Raw genomic sequence first — 25,052 nt, forward strand, 5'->3', positions numbered from 1 at the left:
TTGGCGTTGTCCATTCCGCGACTGGGTTGTTCTCTAGGGGCTTTACATCTAACTTATAATCTGTGATTTAGAAGGGATTATCTTCTGGATTTGTCTTAGTTTTGTTAGATACCCCATAACCCCCAATATCACCCAGTTACCGAGACCCGTTCTCCAGCCAAGCAACATGGATTATGAAGCGCTGAAGGACCAATGGAGCGATGTCGAGGATCGCGATGGTATTAGACTCAGCTGGAACACGTTTCCAAGCTCTCGCATGGTTCGTTTTCGTCGCCCAATGCTCCCCCTACGGGCTTAACTAATTGATTCACAGGAAGCGTCCCGACTTGTGGTTCCCATTGGCGCTATTTACACCCCTCTAAAGGAGAAGCCAGACTCTCCATTACTGCAATATGAGCCAGTGACTTGCAAGCCGCCTTGCCGGGCTGTTCTAAACCCTTATGCGTATGATTTATCTTCTTTGTTTGGAAATGACTTTGGCTTACGTCCTGTAGCAATGTTGACGTTCGGGCCCGGATTTGGATCTGTCCGTTTTGTTTGATGCGCAATCCATTGCCTCCTCACTACAAAGATATTACCGAGAGCACGATACCCCCTGAGCTTCACCCCTTGAGCACGACTATTGAGTATCAATTGGCGCGTCCGGCCCCCGCCCCTCCTATCTTCCTCTACGTCGTCGACACCTGTCAAGAAGAGGACAGCTTGAAGGCTTTGAAGGACTCGTTGATCATGAGCTTGTCGCTGTTGCCAGTGAATGCTCTGGTTGGTCTGATCACGTTCGGTACAATGGTATGGAACACGAACACCGTCCACCGTCGAATGGATTGTTGTTGACTCGTATGTAGGCACAAGTTCACGAGCTCGGCTACACCGAATGTGCCAAGTCGTATGTGTTCCGTGGGAGTAAGGAATACGCAGCAAAGCAAGTTCAGGAAATGCTGGGTCTTTCCACTGGAATGCGTCCCAATATGCCCCAACAACCAGTTCGGGCACCTCTTGGTCCTGCAGCACGATTCCTTCTTCCTGTCCAGCAGGCCGAATTTCAAATCACCAATGTTCTTGAGCAGATGCAACGCGACCCATGGCCTGTTGCAAATGACAAGAGAGCTCTGAGATGCACCGGCGTTGCCCTGAGTGTTGCTGTCGGTTTGCTCGAGACATCTTTCCAGAACGCTGGAGCGCGCATCATGGTTTTCACAAGCGGCCCGGCCACTGAGGGACCGGGCCACGTTGTTGGACCCGAGTTGAAGGAACCCATCCGGTCTCATCATGACATTGATCGTGACAACATCAAATATTACAAGAAGGCCGTTAAGGTAAGCATTAACCAAAACATCAAGTACAAAGCTTCACTGTACTGAGAGTTTATAGTTCTACGACAACATGGCTAAACGCGCTGCTAATAACGGGCATGTTGTTGATGTCTTCGCTGGCTGTCTCGACCAAGTTGGTCTTCTGGAAATGAAGAACCTTTCAAACTATACCGGTGGACACATGCTTCTCACAGACAGCTTCACATCCTCTCAGTTTAAGCAATCTTTTGTCAGGGTGTTCGATAAAGACGCAAATGACAATCTTTTGATGGGCTTCAACGCTTCCCTTGAGGTGCTCACCACCAAGGAGCTCAAGGTCACTGGACTTATCGGCCATGCCGTTTCCTTGAATAAGAAATCAAGCTCTGTCGGCGAGACTGAGTGTGGTATTGGCAATACCTGCGCGTGGAAGATGTGTGGAATTGATCCTTCATCAAGCTATGGCGTCTACTTTGAGATCGCGAACCAAGGTGGCCCTGTTGCAGTGCAGCCAGGTCCCCAGAGAGGACTGATGCAATTCCTTACTTACTACCAACACTCGTCCGGGACCTATCACCTTCGAGTGACAACTGTGGCGCGGAATTTGAGTGGTCCAGCAGGGGACCCTACATTGGCACAATCATTCGACCAGGAAGCCGCCGCAGTACTAATGGCACGTATTGCAGTCTTCAAGGGAGAGGTAGATGAGGGCCCTGATGTGCTCAGATGGGTTGATCGGATGCTCATCAGACTTTGCTCCCGCTTCGCCGATTACCGAAAAGATGATCCAACTTCATTCCGCTTGGAAAAGAACTTCACCCTCTATCCTCAATTCATGTTCCATCTTCGTCGTAGCCAGTTCTTACAGTTATTCAATAACTCTCCTGACGAGACGGCTTTCTATAGGCATGTCCTGAACCATGAAGATGTTGGCGACTCCCTTGTTATGATACAGCCAACGCTGGACTCGTACTCGTTAGAGCACGAAGGAAGCCAGCCCGTTCTATTGGACTCGGCTTCTATCCAACCAGCGCACATCCTCCTGTTGGATACTTTCTTCCATATCCTTATCTTCCATGGAGAGACCATCGCGGAGTGGAGGAAGGCAGGCTACCATGAACAGGAGGGCTACGAAAACTTGAAGGCTCTTCTCGAGCAACCTAAGGAGGACGCCAGGGTTTGTTTGCCCTCTACTAATATTTCACCTCGATACAAGCTGACCCTTCGGGATAGGAACTTATCGCAGACCGCTTCCCGCTGCCCCGCTTCATCGTATGCGATGCTGGTGGCTCCCAGGCACGTTTCCTCTTGTCCAAGCTTAATCCATCTACTACACATACGACGGGTGGATACGGCGGAGGTGTGACCTCGCAGACTATTTTCACCGATGATGTATCATTGCAGACTTTCATGGATCATCTTATGAAGTAAGTGTTCACCTAAATCGGAACGTCGATCCACCCATACTGATCTGATCATGGAACAAGGCTGGCTGTTTCGGGAACCAGCTAGCGTAACGAGGCAATGGCCATGACGAGCGCAAGGGACTGTTAAACAGCGACCCTCAGATAGTTTGTATGTTTAGCGGTGATTTATTATTATTTAGTTGATCTTTCCCCCCTACAGAATATAGCACATTTCTAGATTCGATATGATTGTCACACGAAGTAGATGCCTGTAAACTTGAGCAAGTAATTATTAATCAATGCACCGCTGTAGCGCTGCATGTTCTGTATGTCACGTGATCGCAGGGGTCAAGCCCTAGTGGGCCTTTCCAGTTTGGGATTCTCGCTTAGCCCAAAGTGCGGGTCAAGCTAAATATCAGGGGACTTTTCGACAATGGTTTTTTTCCTTCCTTGTACCAACCACTTCAACAACCCAAGGACGATAGACGACCTTCGCACTCGCCATGCGTAAGTATCATCTCCTTGGATGTATCAAACGGCGAAACTAACATTGTATCAACTTGGTAGCTCCCAAGTTCGATCCCAATGAGGTGAAGATCATGTAAGTTCCCAAGGATCCCAGGGCCCCTCTTCGGGCTCAATCTTTGTCTCTGGTAATACTAATAATTTCTACAGTCACCTGCGAGTGACCGGTGGTGAGGTCGGAGCCCAGTCCGCTCTGGCTCCCAAGATTGGTCCTCTCGGTCTGTCCCCCAAGAAGATTGGTGAAGATATCGCCAAGAACACTGGTGACTGGGTAAAGGACTTTCCTGTGGCCTTTTTTATTCGGGGAATCAGCAGCTAATATATGCTTCGATTGTATAGAAAGGTCTCCGTGTGACTGTTCGTCTCACCATCCAGAACCGTCAGGCTCAGGTCTCCGTTGTGCCTTCCGCCTCGTCCCTGGTTATCAAGGCCCTCAAGGAGCCTCCCCGTGACCGGAAGAAGGAGAAGAACATCAAACATAACAAGTCGGTCCCTTTCGATGAGATCGTCGAGATCGCGCGCAAGATGCGCTCCCGGAGTTTGGCTAAGGAGCTGAAGGGTACCGTCCTTGAGATCCTTGGTACCGCTTTCTCCGTTGGTTGCCAGGTTGACGGCCGCAGCCCCAAGGATGTCTCTGATGACATCAAGGCTGGCGAGATTGATGGTAAGTGGAAAGTGTCTTTGGTTACTTGCTTATTCGGCACTAACATATGCATAGTTCCCTCCGAGTAAATGGTCAAATTTCCACTGCTAGTTAAGAGAATAAGATCATACCTTGACAACCAAAATATTTACGAGTAATGACAAGATTCCCAGTTGTGTTGTTCTGCAATTCCATCTATTTCGCTGGACACCCATGTATTCCCTACTTTCCGTGCTTCACCGTGTTTCACTTGCTTCCTAACATGCGAGTCGGAATATGGGACAAAAGCAACCCCCAGGCAACCTTTGCAACACTCTGGCCCTTACCGTCTTTTCCCGCCTTCTGGCCTGGATTAGACTACACGCAACGTGGTATAGGCTTATTTTAAGCAAAGAAGATCAACTTCGACCTGCTACTCACCGCGGTATCTTCAAGGGGTGTTTCGTGCATCTCTTTGTGGATGCAGTGGTCCATACGAATGGTCAACATATCGATGCCTGCCTCAAAAGCCAGGTATCCCGTAGCTGTTTAGCTCTTTTTGTAGTATTGAATGAATATATGGCTACTTCTACTCACGTGTTTTTTTCTTTTCGTTTAATATATAAGATGACCATCCAGTTCTGTCATTTTGCTAGTCTCTTTGGTGCTTCTCTATCGTGCTAACTTGCACCTGAATAGTAGCGAGAAGTCGGTTTTTAATGCTACTCCGTTGAGGAACGGATTTGACATGAAAAGTGGCCCGGTTCTTGGTTGCACGTCGTTGCTTTCTCTTATATTTATTTATTTTTTATTTTTATTTTTTTTCTTTATTTTTATTCTGTGACCCAGAGAGTGGACGTTGCACAGGAGTAATTAGAATATAATGTCTCTTAGATATGTGATCAAAACGTAGCGGTCGCATCCTGGATCTGCGCATCCGAGCCATTTGCAATGCGGGGGGATACGCCCAGGAGAAAGGATGCTTAGAATAGGAGAGGACGTTGTCAATGATGACACTCTGTGTGGACATATACATACATACCTAAGCATGAAGATACCGCATGTATGCATGTACAATATGTATTGTCTCCCCGGTCGCACACAATCACATAACTCACCCGCATGTCTGACGCAGCAGGCAAGGACGAGAGAGAGAAAGATGAGTCAGATCCAGCTGATCTTAATTACCTTACCTATTTGCTCCGTAGCAGGTCTTGTCTCATTCCTCCTCCCATTCCTTCAATTGGAACGTTGAGCCAGTCAATGTCATCTCTCTAGACCCAACGGATATCGTGATCGGTATGGTAGAATGCTCTGTCAACATGCTCCACACCCCCTTTCATGAGCAGGGAATGCATGCTCCGTAGGTGTAAAAATAGAGGAGATACCTAGATTGATAGATCCTTTATTATTTCAATTCAATTATATGGAAGGATTTGAATATCATGGAGAATGGCAGAGTTTGCCGATCGTCATCGCTAGACCGCTCGTGACATGGGTGATCGGTGCCAGCGGCCCCGTATTCCCGCCCTCGTAGACCCTGGTCTGGGCGGATGGTGATGGGCGAACAAAGCAGACCATGTCGGAACTAGTAGGAATCGATGGGAATTCACGGCACTGGATGGGGACAATGGCTGAATTGGATGGGCATGAATGGATGGAGATGGGAAACGGGCTGAGGAAACTTTGGGATGTATCTCCACTTCCGGTATCCATATTGCATGGATTTTAAGCAGGACCAACTAGTCCAACATCTGACCAGAGTAAGGTACTAGGTAGTTGACTAATTACGGAGCATTGTTCGCATTTGAGGATGATAGGTTAGGTGGCCACCATTGTACTAGGATGCGCACCGTCTGCGGAGTAGGTAGGTAGGTGCTTTTTGTATCTTTTTACTTCCTGTTCTTTGTTTATCATGGTGTCGGTGTGAAGGGAGAGACTCCATCGTAATTCGGAGTCCGGATGCTTTCGTCGGATTTGCTGCTATGTGCTTTGCTTTTCAGCCTCTGGCTGCGTCAGGGCTGCAGAAGCAAATGTACTGACTGTGATGGCTCAGTGTCTGAGCCTCTCTTTATGTATCCTTGTCATTCCCCCAAACCCTATTCGGATCGCTCGAATTAGATTACTTAATTTCCCCGGAATTTTTAGTAGGTATAATGACGACGGAGAGTGCATTATGAGATTCCTCCGTTTTCCTTTATGGGATATGTAATTAGCCACATGTCGAGATATATTTGTATCCGTGGAATATTTTGTCTATAAATATATGCGGACAGATATATACTTACTACCACAATTCCTCCGTTCTCTGTATATCTTCATTGCCTAAGTAGGTATCAAGGACTAACACCCCTGTATTTGGGCTCTACTCCGTAATTATAATTAGTCTTTTTCTTTAAAAAAAAAAAAAAAAAAACGCAATTTCAGTCCATTTTTCCTTCTCTAAGACAAAAACATGCCAGCTTGCAGGCTACGGGCTCCACTCCAATCCACCGAAGGTGCCAGATCGCCCTCTCAAGACCCAAAGGCTTGATCAATTGCGGGCGCCACTGGGGCCGGGGGTCTGGCATAGTGCTCCACTGACGTTGAACAGACCTGGATTTGCTCCTGCGCCCAAATGTTTAGCGCCCCCCATCCTGGCCGTTGGATCGTATGGGCGGGACTACTAAAGATGTGATGACTTTTCGTATTTATTATTATTATTTTTAAATACTTTATCTTATTTCTTTTTTTTTTTTAATCCCACTCGGTTTATTTGCTCTTGATATTTGTTCCCTCTTCTTGGAGTCTTTCCTTTGTTGTTTCTCTCTGAGGTATATCCGATACTACCATCTTCTTCGGAACCTCTCAAGGTCTGGTTCCCTTTCAATCAATAGTCTCACCGAATGAATCCATGTCACCACCATAAAAAAGAGGCACCTCGCAAGCCACATAATCTGTCTAGGCGCCCAAGCCCATCGCATCCAAACACAGTAAAAACTGGGTCCCTTACCCCACTTATCCCCACTATCCCGTCGACCATTGGCTCCACTTCCGCTGCCCCATCCACACTTTTGCTTTCTCTTCCCCCCCTCCCTTTTCAGAAAAGGGCCCCTAGGACAAAACGGGAGCTCCAGACTGTCGCTGTCCACTGTTCTCGTTTGTGAAGCTCCGCTCTGTCATGATAGCAATCCCGCTTCATCTCCCAGTGTCCTTAATGGATGAATTATGATGATGCTGATGATGATGTGTATGACTCTAGCCCTTCTTTCGTTCTAATTGCTTCCATTGGCAAGCCTTCAAACCAAATCATCTGTTCTTTTCTCCCCCCAGATTTGTCTGTCGGTCATCTCGTCCACTCGTCCCTTTTCTAGCTCTTCTTACTATTGGCGATCTTTTCTTTCCTTCCCCCTCTCCCTCTTTCTCTCCGCCGGCCGTTGGATCTTCTCCGCCTCAGCACCCTGCATCCGCTCCTGCCTTGGACATTAGGCGTAACTTTTTTTTATTTATATATTTTTTTTTTTTACACATTTCCCTTGGATCACAATAACGCCTACCTACAACTGTCATCTAAAAAGGCAAGACAAGAAATAAACAGAGCGCAATCTTGAAGATCAACTAGTGGTGCCATGTTCAACCTCTCTACTACACCATAACTTCCCTGGCTCGGATTGCGTCTTTGTTATTATTGTCTCCATTTTAGTATTTCCCTCCTATTTTTCGTTCTTTCTTTTTTTTTGCCCCATACCCTTCGCGCTGAGTACAACATTTCTGCCAAGCGGCCAAGCGTGGTATCTTCTGGTGATTGATCGCGTCTTGCGGACACCTGCGTCAGTGTGGGTGCTCTCTCTGAAAGCTGACTAGGGCTACGATTTTCGATCCCTTCCCTCCCTTGCATCGCTTCTTCACCTTCCTAAGAGACTCAAGCAGCAAATAGTGCCACCTAAGTTGTTCTCTTGCCTGTTTTCTTTTAATAAATCGTCGGAATCCGGGCGCTTCGTGAATGGTATCTCCGAGTCGGTCTACGTACCTCGTTCTGGTTCTCTCCTGCACCCTTTGCTCCTCGACCCTCTTATTCAGCCAACTATCGACACAACTTGCGTTCATGTCGAGCCCAGAAACAAGCCGTGGGAGGCTTCGCTGAAGTGTCGTGTCAAGTGATCCGGCTCATGTCCAGGATGAGGTGTAGGAAACGTTTTAAGGAGGATGCTTGTTAATAATCCTGCAAGAGTGAATGTGCGTGTCGTGAATATCTGACCGCTATCGATCTTTGGCAATCATCTACATCTTTTTCGTGACTTTCGGTTTGCTCGACTTTTCGTTTTGATCCTCACCACCCTCTCCTCTTTCAGTTTCATCCCATAGTTGCCTTTTTTATACGAGCGAGAGAAAGAAGAAGCGGAAAAAGAGTGCAACACTTATCGAAGCAATATGTTGCCCTCAGTAGCACCGTTTCCTCCCGTTCAACCACATAACCACAATCACTATCACGGTGTCGGCCCCGTTGATGTTCCTTACGACTCTAATGCTATCAGCTTTCCTGCGACGGTTCACCGAAATGATGTCACCCAGAACACGTCCTACCAATCAATTCCTCGAACTCGATTCCAGTATCATCCGATTCAGCGTCCCGACGCCCATGATGCCGCGGGCCCGATTCTCAGCTCCAAGCATGTCGGTGAACATACGTTGAGGAGGAAAACACCCAATGGTACTCTTGCTGCGGGCTATGATGGAACTCCAGGAGACACAACGATCCAGCCTCCAGCGACCAAACATATTCTTGTGTCGCAGCTAGAGCCAGGGCAGATGGTAGCTCCTCAGACAGGCTTTTCCATAGACGCTTGGGGACAACCTTCACTGGACCAATCTTCATCCACAAAACATCTGAACTTCCCACCCGTGTACAAGAGCGACTCGACCCGTGCGAATACAGTTCCTGGAGACATGCTTCAAGGGCCAAATGGAGCAAGTTGGATTCGTTCTTTGAACTACATGCCCGGGGTTGACTCGATGCTCAATCAATCGCAGCCAATGCAGCCCCCCCAACAGCGATTCTACTGGCATAACGGCCCTTACGTTCCTACAGTTTTACCGGCCACTCTCCAGTCGTGCATTGGACCCACTGCATCGGCAGGCACTGGGCCATATGGGCCGTACTGGCCCGATGGAGTTTATATTCCGTATCGCCCAGCAGCCTTTAAAGAACCGCGGTTTAGTACACCGACTCCGTTCTCCAAACAGCCAACCCTTTCCAATCCCCAGTTCTTTGATGCAGGGCAGCAGTCATTCAGCCAGAACTCCATACCGCCCAACAGTCATGCTGATCTTGGTTTGTCTTGGAATCCAGTTCCACCAGGTATGCTCAATCATGACATACCAGTGAAGAATAATTTTCCTCCTCGGCATTCGGATCACAAACTCCTTGATTCTTCTCAGCGTATTCTCCCATTCCACACTCGTCAAAACACTACCAGTTCGGGATACTCATCACGGCCGCCTGGTCATGAACCCATCACATCATGGCAAGGCAGCTCGGGTGGGCAGGGTTTCCAAAACATAGACTCCGCTATCAAATCACATGCAGTGAATGCTGAATTTAAAGAGAAGGTACTAACAACGGCTCACGCTGTTTATGTCGATCTCCTGGCGTCTATCCACCAAGCTCGACGGAATAGTATGTCTACGGCTAGTGGTGATGCCCAAAACCATCGATTTTTAAAACCAAGCATTTATCCCAAGCCGCCACGTCAACCTGGACTAGATTTCTCTCATACGAATGTACCTGAGTCTGTCCGTCATAACAGCTATCCCTCGAGCCAATACGACCTTCATCCTCTGCCAAAGGCCAATATCACAAACAATCTGGGGAGTAATGCCCCGTCCAATATCCAGGCACATCGACAACTTAAACGCCCTTCACTCTCTCATTTCCAACAGCAAGCAACGTCTGATAATCAGATGTTGGATAGACTACGCCGCACGGGAAGATTCACGGCGTCTTCTATATCTCTCTATCCACCTGCAGCTGCGCCTTTCAACAGCGAGAATCCCACGGCAAATGCTGCATATTTTCTAGAAATCCTATCTCATCTTTGCATAGAAAGCGGCTGGGAGTGGATTGATGGGATGCTTCTTGGAGGCTGTCTTGCTTATGGACTTGGTGATTATAATAGGGCTATGAGATGGTATTCCAGAATCATAGCCAGGGATAGCACGTAAGTAAACTATTGCCGTTGTTTTGGTAATATACGTTCATGTAACTGACCGATTTAGACATGTGGAGGCAATATCGAATCTAGCTGCTACGCTTTTGGCATTAGATCGTCGGGACGAGGCGTTACAACATTGGCTCCGCGCGGTCAAGCTGCGCCCCAGCTTTTTCGAGGCTGTAGAACACCTCATTGGCCTGCTATGCAGTAGTCACCGGGGGAAAGAGGCCGTCAACATCATCGAGTTTGTTCAGAATTCGCTGCGGGTTTCCAAGAACGGAGATTGTTTCACGGCCGACGAACATTCCAGCGAGACTGAAAGCGACGCCGGCAGCAGAGCATCAAGTACGTCGGACTTGGGTTCGTATGAAAAGGCGTCATTTGAGTACGATGATGATTTTGGCCATTCAACTTCTACTACTTATCGCTCAGCAGAAGCTAGACCTGCTGGGTTTGGCTCGAGTGGTTATGCAATACCTGGCTGCGACAACGGTAGAATGCTTGCTCTTGTTCATGCGAAAGGCAATATGCTTTATGCACTAGGAGATAACGCAGGAGCTGCAGCAGCTTTCGAGGATGCAATTCTAGTTTCTGCTGGGAGAAGACGACACGGCATCCAAAGCCTCATCAAACAAATCTTTGCCGCGTTCTCTCATGATGCCCCGCATGATTTCTCGACACCAGAGCAGCACAACTTAAACGAGACTGTCCTTTTGTATCCTGACAAGGCCTTGCAGACTTCGAAACTGGTTTTTGTTCCTTGCGGAACGCCTCCTGGTATTTTGTATGTTGCAGAAGGCTTGGCGAGGAAGGCAGCTATATCGACCACGAGTAACTGTTTGCTCTCATTGGCGAAGATTTATCAAGACGGCATGTCTAATATCTCTACCTCAGGTGTCCCGAGGACAGCACCGGGCGTTCGGGATATCTTGGCCCTTTACTACCTGTCTCTTTCTCTTCAACCGAGTCCATCCACTGCAAATAACGTGGGGATCTTGCTGGCTGGTATCCAGAACAGTGCATCCAAGAAAGGATTTTCTCGAACAAGTGGGGAGATGCAGCACCCCGAGATACCCGGGGTGGTTCCTGGCAGCGGCATTTCGTTGGCATTGGCATACTACAACTATGGTCTCCATCTAGACTCGCGTCATGCCCATCTTTATACGAATCTTGGTAGCCTGCTCAAGGATATCGGTCAACTTCAGGCCGCCATTCGAATGTATGAACAGGCTGTTCAGTGTGACGGTAATTTCGACATTGCCCTAGCCAATTTGGCGAATGCCGTCAAGGATGCCGGTCGTGTCAATGATGCTATTGCATACTATAAGCGTGCAGTCAAGGTCAATCCCGAATTTGCTGAAGCGGTCTGCGGACTGGCGAATGCTTTGAATTCTGTTTGCAACTGGGTTGGCCGAGGTGGGATTGTCAACGGCTACGGCTTCCGCGACCGGTGGCATGTCGATGAGCAAGGAATGCTTCGTGATGCTTACAGTACCGAAACAGGCACTGGTTGGATCAAGCGCGTGGTTGATATTGTCAACCGGCAGCTCGGGGAAGGCGAATCATGGGGTCGCGGCTTGTTAAACTCCAGCACGATCGCGCAATTGTGTGCGCAACTGACCCGCGCAATGGAAAGCCGGCGGTTTGGGCCTGATGCTCTGACTTCTGTCCTCAACGCATGGGTCGGGCAGAGATGGGAAGGTTCAAGGGTTGTCAAGCTGGTGGAGCGCGCTACAAGATCAATCACTTGGCAATGGTACCAAGATTTATATATTTATAACAAGGAATACCCTGTGACCAAGTATCGGCGTCCGCAACTTCCACCGGGCTTAACGACGCCTAATGCTCCCACCGTCCTACCTTTCCACACGTTCACCTGCCCGCTCTCTGCGAAACAGATTCGGCAGATCTCGCAGCGAAATGGACTTCGTATATCCACTTCGACCCTGCGTTCCCCATGGCTACCGGCTACAGTGTACCCACCCCCGCCGCCTCCGAATCCATATCTTAGGGTTGGGTATGTTTCGTCCGACTTCAATAACCACCCTCTTGCCCACTTGATGCAGTCTGTGTTTGGACTGCACAATCCTTCCAGAGTTAGAGCTTATTGTTATGCCACCACTGCGAGTGACAAATCAATCCACCGCCAGCAGATAGAGAGAGAGGCACCGGTGTTCTATGATGCCAGTGCATGGTCCATTGACCGACTAGTCAAGCAGATAGTTGCAGATGGAATCCACATTCTCATTAACCTGAATGGATACACTCGAGGCGCCCGGAATGAGGTTTTCGCAGCACGCCCGGCCCCAATACACATGTCTTTTATGGGCTTTGCCGGGACTCTGGGCGCGGAATGGTGCGACTATATCCTTGCTGATACTGTTTCAATACCGCCTGAAACGCTCTCTCCCGGTCGACGCAATGTACGGATTGAAGACCGACTCCTGGAGGAGGATCATGGAGAGGACTTTGAAGATTGGGTGTATGGAGAAAAGATCGTTTTCACACGTTCTACATTCTTTTGCTGCGACCATCGACAGAGTGCTCCTGACGCTCAAGAAAATCATACCTCTTGGACTCAGGAGCAAGAGAAAAGATGGCGCATGCGGAAGGAGCTATTTCCCAAGCTCAGTGATGATGCAATCATACTGGGAAATTTCAACCAGTTATACAAGGTAAGATTTAAATGGACCCGTTCGGGAGTAGTTACTGTTCTTCTTTTTGAGCTCCCCTGTTGACACTCTACTCAGATCGAGCCCACGACCTTCCGTACCTGGCTTCGTATACTCGCAGGTGTCCCGAACGCTGTTCTCTGGCTCCTTCGTTTCCCGGATCTTGGTGAACAGAATCTCAAAGAAACGGCCATTGCTTGGGCTGGAGAGGAGACAGCAGCGCGGATCATTTTTACTGACGTTGCCCCTAAGAACACTCATATCTCGCGAGCCAAGATCCTAGATTTATTCCTCGATACCCCCGAATGCAACGCGCATACCACAGCGACGGATGTCTTGTGGAGTGGGACCCCGATCCTGACACTCCCTCGCTACAAGTATAAAATGTGCTCTCGAATGGCCAGCAGCATTCTAAGCAGTGCACTGCCGAACTCTGATGATGGTCAAAAAGCTCTGGAGGAGTTAATTGCCACATCAGACGATGATTACGAAAGCAAAGCGATTCGTTTATGCCGGGACTTGCAATACGAGTCTCACGGAGAGGGCCGAGCACGAGGTAGATTGTCGGACATCCGCAAGATGCTATTCCACGGAAGGTGGGCTAATAGGCTTTTTGACACCAAGCGCTGGGTTCAAGACTTAGAAGATGCCTATGAACAAGTTTGGAAAGGTTGGGTGAATGGCGAAGAGGGTGACATATGGTTATGATGTGCGCTTTGGAATATACCCCTTGAGCGTTTTTCTTCTACTTCTTTTCCTTTTAATTTTTCTTCTTTCGATCCACCCTATTTTTACATTTCTTTTTCCTAACAGGTGCCCTTCATCATATTCCTGTTGAGATATGGCCCGTGCCACATATTGATTTATATCTTGTACTTTGATGTCTGTTAGTTTGATATAGCCCGCATCTGTTGCGGGGACTATATCTGTTCCACATGCATGCTGGCGTTGGGTGTGATTTTAGGGCATGGGACCAAACGACGACCAACTTCCGGGCCTGTTTCATGATAAACGCGAGCACCAGGCTAGGTAAATTGCCTCTGGGTTATGACTCGAGTATTTTATGGGTAGGCGTTTCGTGGTCGGAGTCATGTGGATAACTCCAGGCGTTGGGTTGGCATGTTCTGGAGGAGTGGCATAGTTAATAGATACAATGAGCCTATATGGCTATCTTCTCGGGTATGAAGCATATTCTATGATATAGGTTCTAGATTAGAGGCCGTGATATATGCGCATATTGGGATGGAGTATGAGAGAGAGCTGATCCTCTTGTACCGTATCACAATCGAGCGATTTCGATGGCCGCTGACATAACTGGTAGATTACCTTTGTAGGCTCCCGTCATGTGGTTCCCGGTTCAACATTCCTCTTTCTATTCTTCTCTTTCTATTTTATCTGCCTCCCTGACAACTCTTTATAAGCACCAGACCAACATCACTATGATGCTGAATTCGTGGAAATACCATGCCCGGAGACTGACTGACTTTAGAGCACCTAGGTCTGCCATGGTTCCCCAGTTATCAAACCCCATACATCATAGCACAACCCATCGTAACGACCTCTCCACTCCGTCGCGGAGATTTTCTGATCCTCGTGCCATGTCCGGGACCGGATGACCAGCGCAGATACCGTGGAATGTATTCGCATATGCATATGGATACTAAACAAATCGAGGGACCCGTCACTAGATGCCGACAACGATACGGATCAGGTACAAACAAATAGATAGGTGGGGTACCGAAGTTTTACTAATTTAACGTATGGGGTTAAACCAAGCGAGATGACAATTTGCAACGCATTTTGGCGAGAAAAACTGGGCAGGAAACGCTCGGTCTTCAGAAGTTATTGAGTATGCCTCATTACTGACTGGTGTAGCGGGAATGACGTTTTCCTGCGCAGGGATGTATGAGAGACAGACAGAGCGTAAGCGCGCTTGGTGTTAACCAGACAGAGAACAGTCAAGTGTCCAGACATTGGGGTAGGCACCACGCCCATCGAGATCGAAAGAAGCAGTGAACTCGGCGTCTGATAATGGATAGGACAAGACAGGTAACTCGTGTTACTTTCCATAACTCCACATCACACACAAATATCTGATCTAGCAAAGTTAATATCCTCCAGGCCCTTTCCTTCTGATATCCGGATATTCGCAACAGGAAGTACGACCTATGCATGATAGGGTGTGAATAAACAGCGCGCATAAAGCGCCTGTCTGTCTCTTATGAACCTAACGTCTGCACATAATCTATTGTTATTGATTGATAAATAATAATATTAATCGGAATAATCTAAGTAAAAAAGAAAAGACAAAAAGGGTATGACAACTGCATGTTGCATTACCCGCAGGAAAAGGAAAGAGGACGAGAGAGAGAAAGAGACAGAAATTTCAAACCGGACCTGGTCCGTCCGTACAGTTTGGAAATCGCCCGGGCAAGGAATTGGCCGTTCATCGAGGACGAGTTTCTGTTGGTCTACTACTAGAAGTATAATCCCAGAGAAAGTTTCATGACGTGACATGATGCTGGGGAAAGGGATTCACTGCATCCTGTACTCAACCAGTCTTTGTGGACTAGAGTGACGTAACCACCGGTGATTGGATTTTGATTTTATTTATTCCCTCTTTCCTCCCTTCTCTCGGCAGACGGACAACGAAAAGAGGGATCGGATTCGTATAATGTAATGCAATCTGGTGGCGATCGCTAGGTTTCGGAACTATCTGTCTGTCTGCCTCTCTGCTGGCTGACTGGCTATTGCCACTGTTTAGTTAGATCGGATCCAATTTCTCTTCTGATATCAATAGGCCAATACCCTGTTCGATTCTGGACACACATTTCGTTTCATCTCGTCTACGTCTCATCCCGTCGACCAAGTCTACCGGTACATAAGGTCAGGGTTTGACGACATCGCCAGAACTCGGCATCCGACTAGATAGGACGAATGCAGGGAATACCTAGGTAGAAGAATTAGAATCCCTAGATCGATCGATGGGCTAGATCAATGGCCAAATGATGACACTCTAGTACTCCGTACAGCAGATAGTCTTGATGTCGATCTGGCTTCACTGACTGCTCATTTCTACAGGATCTCGGTCCATAGACTGCCATTTTTCTTTTCTTTTTATTTCCTTCGTCATTGCCTAGGTATACTCTGTAGGTAGCAGGGAACATACAATGTACGGTCTAAGTTCCGCCATCGGCAAGAGATCTAGCTGACCAAACGGGACTATTGACTAGGTAATGTCCAGGGTCCAGTGATTCGGGACAGTAGTGCTGACATCTTAGAAAAGTGAGGAAAAAAAAAAAAAAAAGGAGACCTGATAGCTCGTACTGAGACTCCATAAAGAGACGCGGCATAGACAAGTGACTTTCCTGTAGTGCGCATTAGCAAATGCTTGAACAGTGCACAACACGCAGATTATTCTAACAATCTTGGATGCAACGAACGAACCTGCAAGCCAGCCAGCCCTAGTCGTAGAAACTAGTACATAGAGAACCACTACGAAGTGCGTCGCCGAGTGGTCCCTAGAATGGTGGAGTAATCAGGGATGTATTTGTATTTAGGTGCCTAATTGTGTATGTATGTGCCTACTATCTCGAGTGGTGATCGCCTGCACAGGAGGTTAATTCAGGGGGTGAAGCTAGGTATAGAGCAGATAAGGAGAAATTGTGGATAGTAGATGGATGGATGGATTGTTGTCAGTTAGGTTTTAAAAAAATAAATAAAATAAAATAAAGCCCTGCATATCGTAGGAATAGCATCCCTGACCTGCCATTGGATGAGGGAATAACCTGATAGGAAGAGATAAAACCAGGAGGATTTGAATTCCCAGGATCTTGGGAAAACGGCGCCTGTTTCACACTGGATCAATTGATGGATGATGGATGGATGGGGAGATGGTATTCTTCGGCAATCCTGGCCAAAATTCCATCCATATCCACTCAACACCAGTAATTATATGTCCCTACAGAGTAAGGTATGTAAGTCATCCTGGCTGCCAAAAACCGTTGTGTCTAGAGAACCAAGAATGTTAGTCCAAAGTAAATTTTTTTAAAAAAAAAAATAAAAAGTATGGTAAGGTAAGTAATACTCACATAATCAGATAACTAATACATACGGTATTGTAATACACAGCAACGGCTGGTATCTGACAGGTCCACGTGGATTTGGCAAGAACCCCTTGGGCTAAAGTGGTTTGTGCTTTGGCCCTCGTAGCGAGAGAATGGTAAGGTATAGAGCTGATCGATGATTAGTCCCCAGAGCTCGTACGAAGAAATAGTCCTGTACGACAATGAAATACGGTATTACTCCACCTATGACAAATATCTCCCCTCCGTTCTCGCCAAATCGCACCGAAACGGGCAATTGGTTTGCCGTGACCCCATGCTGATCTGAGCGACTCAGGTTCGAGTGACACTGACCCTTTTGGTCAATGGGAGGGAAGTGATTGATATCTTTGTTCTTCGTGGACATGGTATCCTGGGATTTGTACTCTGTATGGCTTGGAGGAATTGATACATACTCTGTATATACTCAGAGCACTCCGATCTACTAGACAGGGTATCTACAGCAGGTAGCACTAGACACTGTAGATGCTGCATTCCCAAGCATGGAGTACATACTACATACATTGTAGCTGCGATTTCAGCTGGAGTATGTTGAGGCTGATCTAATGGTGTTTTGATCTGATGCCAAGATCCCGAGAACCCCTGAACACCGTCCTGACGATACCCGAAGGATACAGACATCCATACAGTACGTAAGCTAGCTTTCTCCTTTACGATTCAAGTTGCCTCCGCTGATCACGGGCGGACCGGTAAGACGGGTACTCTAATCCCAAAGAGGCTTGGCTGATCAGCGGACCTCCGAGATCCTCCGTTCACCAATCACAGTCAGAAAGATGCGATCTCAACGTCCTGCTCTCACTGGCATTGATCAACCGGCCCGCACTAATAAGCAGGGGCCCACCTTGTTCCCAGGTATGGAAAGAATAATTTCACAATCGTATAGGTAATACAGGTACAGACAGTACCGAGTATATCCGAGCCAACTTACTTGTTTAAGCACATACAATTGGAAATTGCCCGGTCTGTATGTATGTATGGACTCTTCGAAATACCATATACCGGTATTACAGATCCTAGATATCCACATATTGTGCAGGATTCAAATTAATAAAGCTGCATATGCAAAGCAAAAGCATGCATCGTCAACTCCCCTGTCATTTTCCGTTCTTCCGCAGATTTAAATTTTTAAATAGTCGCTGGACAAGCACGAATCAGATGAGCCGGAAATAGTAAATATTGGCCCTCGCTACTGGTGGGTTTATAGTCTATTTGCAATGGAGCCCATGCGGACATATATATTTTGCCAATTCAATAATTATCCGGGGCGAGACCGTGGTTGAACCAAGTAGCTTGTCGTTGAGAGGCAATGGTTGATTCAAGGAACTTACATCTCTGTTCGATCGGACGTACCCGATTCCATGGTACTACCCTCCTAACCGTTTTACATAAACTGGTAGAATTGGAGTCGATTTCTTGTCGTTATCTGCATGATTCTTGTTCGCTGTGTAGCGAGGCACTTTAGCCCCACCCTCTCTCCATCGACATTCTGGATTCCATTCTCAATGGGCCAGACAAAATAACTAACCCTAGTCCAGATTGGCACCGTTGACTGAGCCTCTCTATGGTGCGGCCGTTTCTTATCACACTAGTCAGCCCTTAGCCACAGTCTGCTTGGAGCGTTTTACTGCAAGCAGGGATCAGTGGCAGGCCGTGACTTCACAATTGTGCTGGTAGTGGAACGGGCAGTCGCTTCGTTGGAAACTGCACCGGGAAGCTGTATGGGATTGGAGAGGGTTTTCCCCAATGGGAATCGGAGCTAGGGTTTCATGATATTTTAGGAGATTTTCGAAGTACTAGCATGGCTTGCTTCCTGGGGATTTTCACTCTCGTAAGACCAGTACAACCGTAGCACTGCTGGGTGGTAGGTTGGGATAGTCTCCCCAGAACTAGCTGGTTCTGAAAATAACAAGGGAATTAATCTATCTGGGACACTCGCCGTGGGATCAAATCCCCTCCCTATACTCCATCGGGTAAATTTGAGGTCCCAGAGATCATTCTTTCTTCTGCGGTCGATGGTGATGCTACATCGCGGACCCCAGGAGAACCCTGTAAGCTTCTCTCCAATATTTTCTCTCCCACATCTAATATATTCAAGTAGATCTTGCAACAGTCGTTAGGGGCCCCTGCTACACTGGAAACCGATAAAGCTGGGGTATTAATAAATCACACTGGACATTAAGTGCTGAGGCCCACGAAAGTGGCCCCGTTTCAACTGTCAAAGTCCAAGGATTATTTGGGGCCAAACCGGTCGGCGTTAGTCCCAGTAGACGTTATTTTATTCCTCGATTCCATTTATATCATACCAGCCCGGGAAATACCTCCGGAGATATCGGGCAACAACGAGATTGATTCCCACTTACATCCTCCGTAGTAGTATTGTTTAACCCTCACGGACACATATGTAACCATCAGTCTCCACTACCGAGCCGATATCCACACCGGCTCTGATTGCAAAATCATCGCGATTGTCTCGGAACCGGCAATACGTCACGTCACGTTGCGCGAATAGTGAGGGGCTAGTCGAGTCTAGTTGCGGCGCTAGCGACCAAGTATTCCAAATCAATGGTAGGGGGGAAAAAAAAAAAAGATGAGTGATGGATGGAGATCTCCATCTCCTTCATGCAGCCAGCTCCTGAAGAATGCTTCCACCCCCTATTGTTCGGAGGGACCTTGCAGTATGAGATTCGTAACTTGTTGATCCTTTACCTAATCATGGTCCCCAAGGAACCATACCCCGACCGAGTTGATAGGTATCTGGTGGCATTTAAACCGCCTTGTGTGTTGCTTGTTCCCTCCGCACTAGAGGAGCCTTGCATCCGACAGGATTCTATTCTGGGGGTCGATGATGGTCATGATGTTATTTTCGTCCTTGAGGATTCACTGCGCCCTTGAGTGGCTCGGTCCCCGACGTCTCAGGCTGACTATGTTTGACTACATACGTATGTGTTGTTGCAGGTGAAGGCTGGCTGAAACGAGCAGAACCTTTCTTACTTATGTAGCATGTAGATAGCAATAATAGCCATTTCCTGATACCTCCGGGCCTTGATGCTCCAATCACAGCTTGATGAGGGCGAATCCGAGGTTACTGCAGTCCATATGCCCCATATGTGTGGCTGCTTCAACCGTAGCGTTGTGGCGAGTCAGGCAGGGGGGGACATGGCTATCAGCTGGAAAGCGCTCCAAACAGAACGCCATTCGCAGATGGACCAAATTAGTCGAGGCTAGAGGCCACGCACTTCCGATACTGGCTGTGGCAGAATTTTTTTCTTTTTTTCCTTTCCCCCGCAGGACCGTCTCCTTGGACAAGTAAAAGTTCACTGCCAGACCGGATCCAAAATCCTGGGACCTGTCAAATCGCCGTCTTAGCGGATACGCTGAAACCTAACGTTAAACAAAAGGCAGGACTGCAGGCCGCTTACATCGGCCTGTGAGAAAAAAGACATGAGCTGATCTTCCGAGCTTAGACCGTTAGTGATCATGCATCAGGTCCAAAGGGAGAGCACAGGGAGAAGAAGCATGCATGGCTAAGAAAGGAGGGGAAGTGAAAATCGCCTGTGAGTTGATGAGCTAGGGCAAACGTGTAGGTATCATCCATCTACCTTACCTCGATGATAACTAGGAACTGTGTAATAAGGTTCGATGTGGAATCCTGGTCCCTCCCCTCCTTCAACCATTGAGAAGAGCTGTAGGAATCCATCCGTACCTGTTACTGGTAGGAATGCATGAACCATAGATCCATCTGTCGGGTCCATTAGGAGGTCGAGGATGAAAGGAAGGATGGGTTGTGTATGGCCAACCCTCATCAGCTGAATTGCGAATAGACCTATCAATCCCAACTTCCCAAGATGAGTGCATCCAAATGCTGCATTTGGCCCACGCCTCTTTGTTTTTGGGGGTGGTGGCCTGGGGTTTCCTCGTATGTTCTAGCCACCCCTTGCGTGTCCCTCGTGAGTCGGTGGCATTTCTCTAGAAGACAACAGCTGATGACAGCCAGCCACCAACGACGGAAGATAAGTTGTGTCGTATTCTATGCGCCTCCTTCCACGCCGCAAAACAAACATGAATGGCATGTTTTGCCACCTTGTGAAATTCAGCCTGCTTGGCTCAAGGGCAGGGATGGAAGAGTATTGAGTATCATTAGGATTCTTAACTGGGAACCTAGATAACCAATATAACAATCCAAAATAAAAAGACAAAAAAAAACAAAGAATAGCCATGGGGTATTATGATTAAATCCAAGCACCTAACACTTCCATAATATTAAATACATGCAAATTAGCTTCACGAAATTGGGAGTCTTTGTCACGTTCGGCCTCTCTATAAGCCAAAACATCCACCATCTCACCAAAGAATAATAAGCCTTGAACCACAAAACAATATCCCTTCTCCGATAAAATGCTTTTTCGATGCCCAATAAATAAAAATAACATCAAAGTGAAAACCCAAACCCCAGAAATGGACAGAATGGAACTCGCCAAAACGTTCAATCTCAATGCACTGTCGATCTTGTCCACGGGTCCCGCCATGGCAATAGTTCGAGAGCCATCGAAGATCAAAAAAAAAAAAAAAAGTACAGGATATAAAACGAAGGCACAAATGAAAGACCAAATCTAAGGAGGGACATGGGTCGGGGTCACACATATACATTAGACGCTCCCAGAACTTCAAATTGAAAATAAGATAGAATGTAAAAGGAAATCATGCGCGATCATCAATTCAGTAGGTTGTCGAGACCCATGCGAGAGTCACGAGGGGCTTCAACCTTAGTCTCTGGTCGAGGTCCTTCCGAAGACATGAGCCACGTCTGCGGTAGCAGAGCAGAATGCTGGTGCCAGGACTGGCGATCGGGGCACCATCGATGTAGGGGCTCCAGGGTCTGGGGAGCTTGGCAACCAGTGGGATAGTATACGTCTTCCGTTGTTTGGAGCGAAGAGGCGCTTCGTCGGCGAAAATTGCCACACGGTTGGCGAGTCTCTATAGGAAGAGAGAGAAGCTGTGGCGAGGAGATAGTTCGTGGAGATGCAGATGAAACCGAGTTGTGATCCGAGACCATTGATGGAGGCTCTATTGAGAGGGTGTTCGAGGCTTCTGAGAATGCAGGTGAGGTCAAGGGGGTTTCCACGGGACGGTTGAGGGAAGGAAGAGTGAAGATAGGGGTTAACTGTCGTGCACAGTCGGTCGTGGTTAATGAATCTCTCCGAGATGGCGATTTTGACCATGAAGTCATAGGCCTATCATGGGAGATGGAGGAGAATCGAGAGCGGCTGATCGGGCTGCTCGTGTGCATCGAAGCCCGCGCATACGGAGCCTCTACTCGTCCGTTGCAGGTTCGGCCTGGGTGAGTAGTGCTAGAAGTGGGAAGACCTCTCTTCTTCCGGTTCATGCTACCATTCCACCAGTTCTTGACGGCGTTGTCGCTGCGATTACCTAGTCGCCGTGCGATCTCGGCCCAGCGTTTGCCCATTTCATTCACCATCCGCTCGATCAACAGCCCCTCCTCAGCTGAAATGGGCTCGCGGTTGAGGGAGGGCTTGAGATTTTGATGGAACCGCTCCCGACATTGCTTAGGGGACCGATAGTGCATGTGTTGAGAGATACGGACCCAGTTGTTGGGGCCCTGCTCTCGAACCAACTGAAGCAGCAACTGATCCTCCTCAGGGACCCAAGGTCCTCGACGATGAGAGGGAGCCATCTGAGACTAGAAAGGTCCAAGAAATCCGAATATCTTTTTTTGTAAATATAAAATAAGAATAATATTTGGGCAATATATTTTCTGTGGAACATGTCAGATATTATAAAAGAAACGAAACATTGCAAAGGCGGTTGGGATGGTTGGGGAGGAAAACGGAAGAATGGCGTCAGTAGGTAATTGTGAGGTCAAATAAACTTCAGGTACGAAGTCGAAATGATAACCAAACAACTCGGCAGAAATAGGCGGCGAACCATTGATTTAACTTACCGTCGGGGTTTAGTGTAGAACCAAAGTCTCAAATCACAATAGTCCCAACAATATGTGTGGCCTGGAGAACAAAAGGATTCGAATAACTATGGAGAGGGGGCAATCCAACCACACCAGAACTTCTCACGATGGGCTTGGGAATTCAATCGACGGAAGAATTATGGTTCCAAAGTGCGTTCTCCAAGTGGTAGATATACCATAAGATGGAGAAAGGGGCGAGGTAAAGAATAGGATTTAGAAAGACGATGGACAAGATAGCATAGAAGAGAGGAGATGGAGATGATCAATTATTATACCAACTAGCAGCAGCAGAAGAATACAATGACCAGGGAGACGGGTCAGAGAAAATGGTTACTGCTCCACACCTAGAGCACGCTATAGGAGAAGATCTGATCCAAGATCTCGGAGCTGACATTGTCGGAGGAATAATAATAATAATGAAAATAAAATAGTAAATGGCAAAATAAAATAACTTTTTTTTTAAGGGAGGGTGGGGGCGTTTTATTTCAAGTCTGTATTACTAAACGAGGTTGTACTGTATGTAATATGGTATGCATTTATGTGTATACATAACGATGGTGAGGTGCAGCCACATAGGTAGTACGTAGGTAGGGAATTCCTGAAGCTAGGATATTTATTTATTATTCGTCCCTCATAACTAACTTCATTCACACAAACAAGGCACCTAGTACCGTGCAATATGTAGGTCCAGTGTTAAGGAGATACCCAGAGCTCTCGAAGATACCGATTTCGTCTCCAATACGAAGTGGAGACCACGGAAAACTGGCTACTTTAGCATGTAGTATCTCATTTAGGTATAATCAGATCCATCATTGACAGGGGAATAATTTCGAAGCAGCCACAGCCTAGTACCCATGACCCTCCTTAAAAAAAAAAAAATTAAATAAAAATAAATAAAAAAAAAGCTAGTTATCTGTTGCTGCAGCTGGCGTTTACAGATCGTGGGGGAGATTTGCCACTATATGATTATAGTGACTGCCTCTACCCTAAGATCGGTGTTGCAGCAGGGGTGTTAATGATGTTATTGCCGGCCGTGTGAAACACGGATAGACTTACAAATTGTTTCTATTTATTAATTTTTTTAATGATATCCTGGATATATACCTAGGGGATAGCGATATATTGTGTAAGAGACAGAACAGTAATGTGACTCCATGGAAATCCACTGTCTCCGTGGCAAGGCGGGCAGGGCAGCCTTGGATAGCAGTGTACTACATAATGCACAAAGCTACAGGCCTGCGCAACCAGCTCAATGATGTTATACTGAGGATACTGGATTAAGGTATGGGGATCTTCACATATAACTAATAGTTCGGGCAACTCGATGGCGAGAAAATAGAGATCAAGGGGTTCAAAAGGCAACAAACTGAAAGATACTATACCCTGTGGTTCCCAGCAGTTAGGCTCCAAAAAAAAAAAAAAAAAAAAAAAAAAAGGGCCGAGAACCCCCATGCTAGGGCTCAAAAAAAAAAAAAAAAAAAAAAAAAAAAAAAAAAAAAAGGGCCGAGAAGCTCCATGCTATGGATCTAACAAGAAAAATAGAAAAACGAAAAAAAGAAAAATAAGATCCGATCACCACCCTCTTTCCACTACCGCCTTCCTGGGCCAGCTAGAGGCAGGATCCATCCATCGACCACAACCATGGGTTGTTTTGGCCCATGCTCGTCTAAGTTCAGGCCCTGACAGGAAAACGGGAGTGGCAGAAACGGTCTAGCCGAGATAAATTAAGAAAGTTAAAATACATCATCCATAGTGGACAGAATGATGGATACCAATGGTAACTGCTATTACCACTGCTACTCATTTGGGCCATACATTGGGTCGGTCTCAGAAATGGAATGCCAGATTCCCGTTTAGGCAGGGAATGGAAGAGGGGGTGGTTATATGTGAGAGTCTCTTGGGAAAGAAGGCAAAACAAAAAGCAAAAGAAAAGAACAGATCTAGTTTCCGTGGATAAAACATGCTAGTGTCAAGTTAACCTGGTCGAATGGGTATATAGTAGTGGCTGAGTTGTACCGAGATCGAGGGAAGCAAAGCGCAACGCAAAGCAGTACGACTTACGCAATACAGAGTACCAAGGTAGTGAGAAGAATCCAAATAGGAAATTGCGAATCGGGATCCACCGGCGACCATCAGTCTGCACCCTTGACGGATCCTTCCATGCATTGTGCAATCACCTACGATATCCACATAAAAAAATCATATGTGGTATAAGTATGATCTAGACTGGGGATTTTGAC

At 47.2% G+C, this 25,052-nt stretch overlaps 4 protein-coding genes across 4 annotated transcripts; 3 read left to right on the forward strand and 1 right to left on the reverse strand.

The window, feature by feature from the left end:
• Nucleotides 1–166: 166 nt before the first annotated feature.
• sec23 (GTPase-activating protein SEC23) lies at nt 167–2,804 on the forward strand (the record flags this gene model as incomplete). The annotated part of the gene is made up of 7 exons (XM_033574885.1): nt 167–259; nt 314–444; nt 495–789; nt 846–1,316; nt 1,372–2,469; nt 2,526–2,719; nt 2,780–2,804. The coding sequence occupies 7 exons, from the start codon at nt 167–169 to the stop codon at nt 2,802–2,804; spliced, it is 2,307 nt and encodes a 768-aa protein (XP_033422903.1).
• Nucleotides 2,805–3,201: 397 nt separating this feature from the next.
• Nucleotides 3,202–3,955, forward strand: RPL12 (60S ribosomal protein uL11; the record flags this gene model as incomplete). Its single annotated transcript, XM_033574886.1, has 5 exons — nt 3,202–3,205; nt 3,266–3,299; nt 3,374–3,494; nt 3,563–3,887; nt 3,942–3,955. 5 exons carry the CDS (start codon nt 3,202–3,204, stop codon nt 3,953–3,955), a joined length of 498 nt encoding a protein of 165 aa, XP_033422904.1.
• A 4,300-nt stretch (nt 3,956–8,255) lies between these two features.
• Nucleotides 8,256–13,416, forward strand: ATNIH1004_010312 (UDP-N-acetylglucosaminyltransferase; the record flags this gene model as incomplete). The annotated part of the gene is made up of 3 exons (XM_033574887.1): nt 8,256–10,042; nt 10,101–12,711; nt 12,787–13,416. 3 exons carry the CDS (start codon nt 8,256–8,258, stop codon nt 13,414–13,416), a joined length of 5,028 nt encoding a protein of 1,675 aa, XP_033422905.1.
• An 8,127-nt stretch (nt 13,417–21,543) lies between these two features.
• Nucleotides 21,544–22,524, reverse strand: flbD (putative MYB family conidiophore development protein FlbD; the record flags this gene model as incomplete). The annotated part of the gene is made up of 1 exon (XM_033574888.1): nt 21,544–22,524. The coding sequence occupies one exon, from the start codon at nt 22,522–22,524 to the stop codon at nt 21,544–21,546; it is 981 nt and encodes a 326-aa protein (XP_033422906.1).
• Nucleotides 22,525–25,052: the final 2,528 nt, after the last annotated feature.

The sequence above is a fragment of the Aspergillus tanneri genome (assembly GCF_003426965.1).
Source record: "Aspergillus tanneri strain NIH1004 chromosome Unknown AapTan_5_pilon_pilon_pilon, whole genome shotgun sequence".
In the NCBI taxonomy this organism is placed as follows: Eukaryota; Fungi; Ascomycota; class Eurotiomycetes; order Eurotiales; family Aspergillaceae; genus Aspergillus; species Aspergillus tanneri.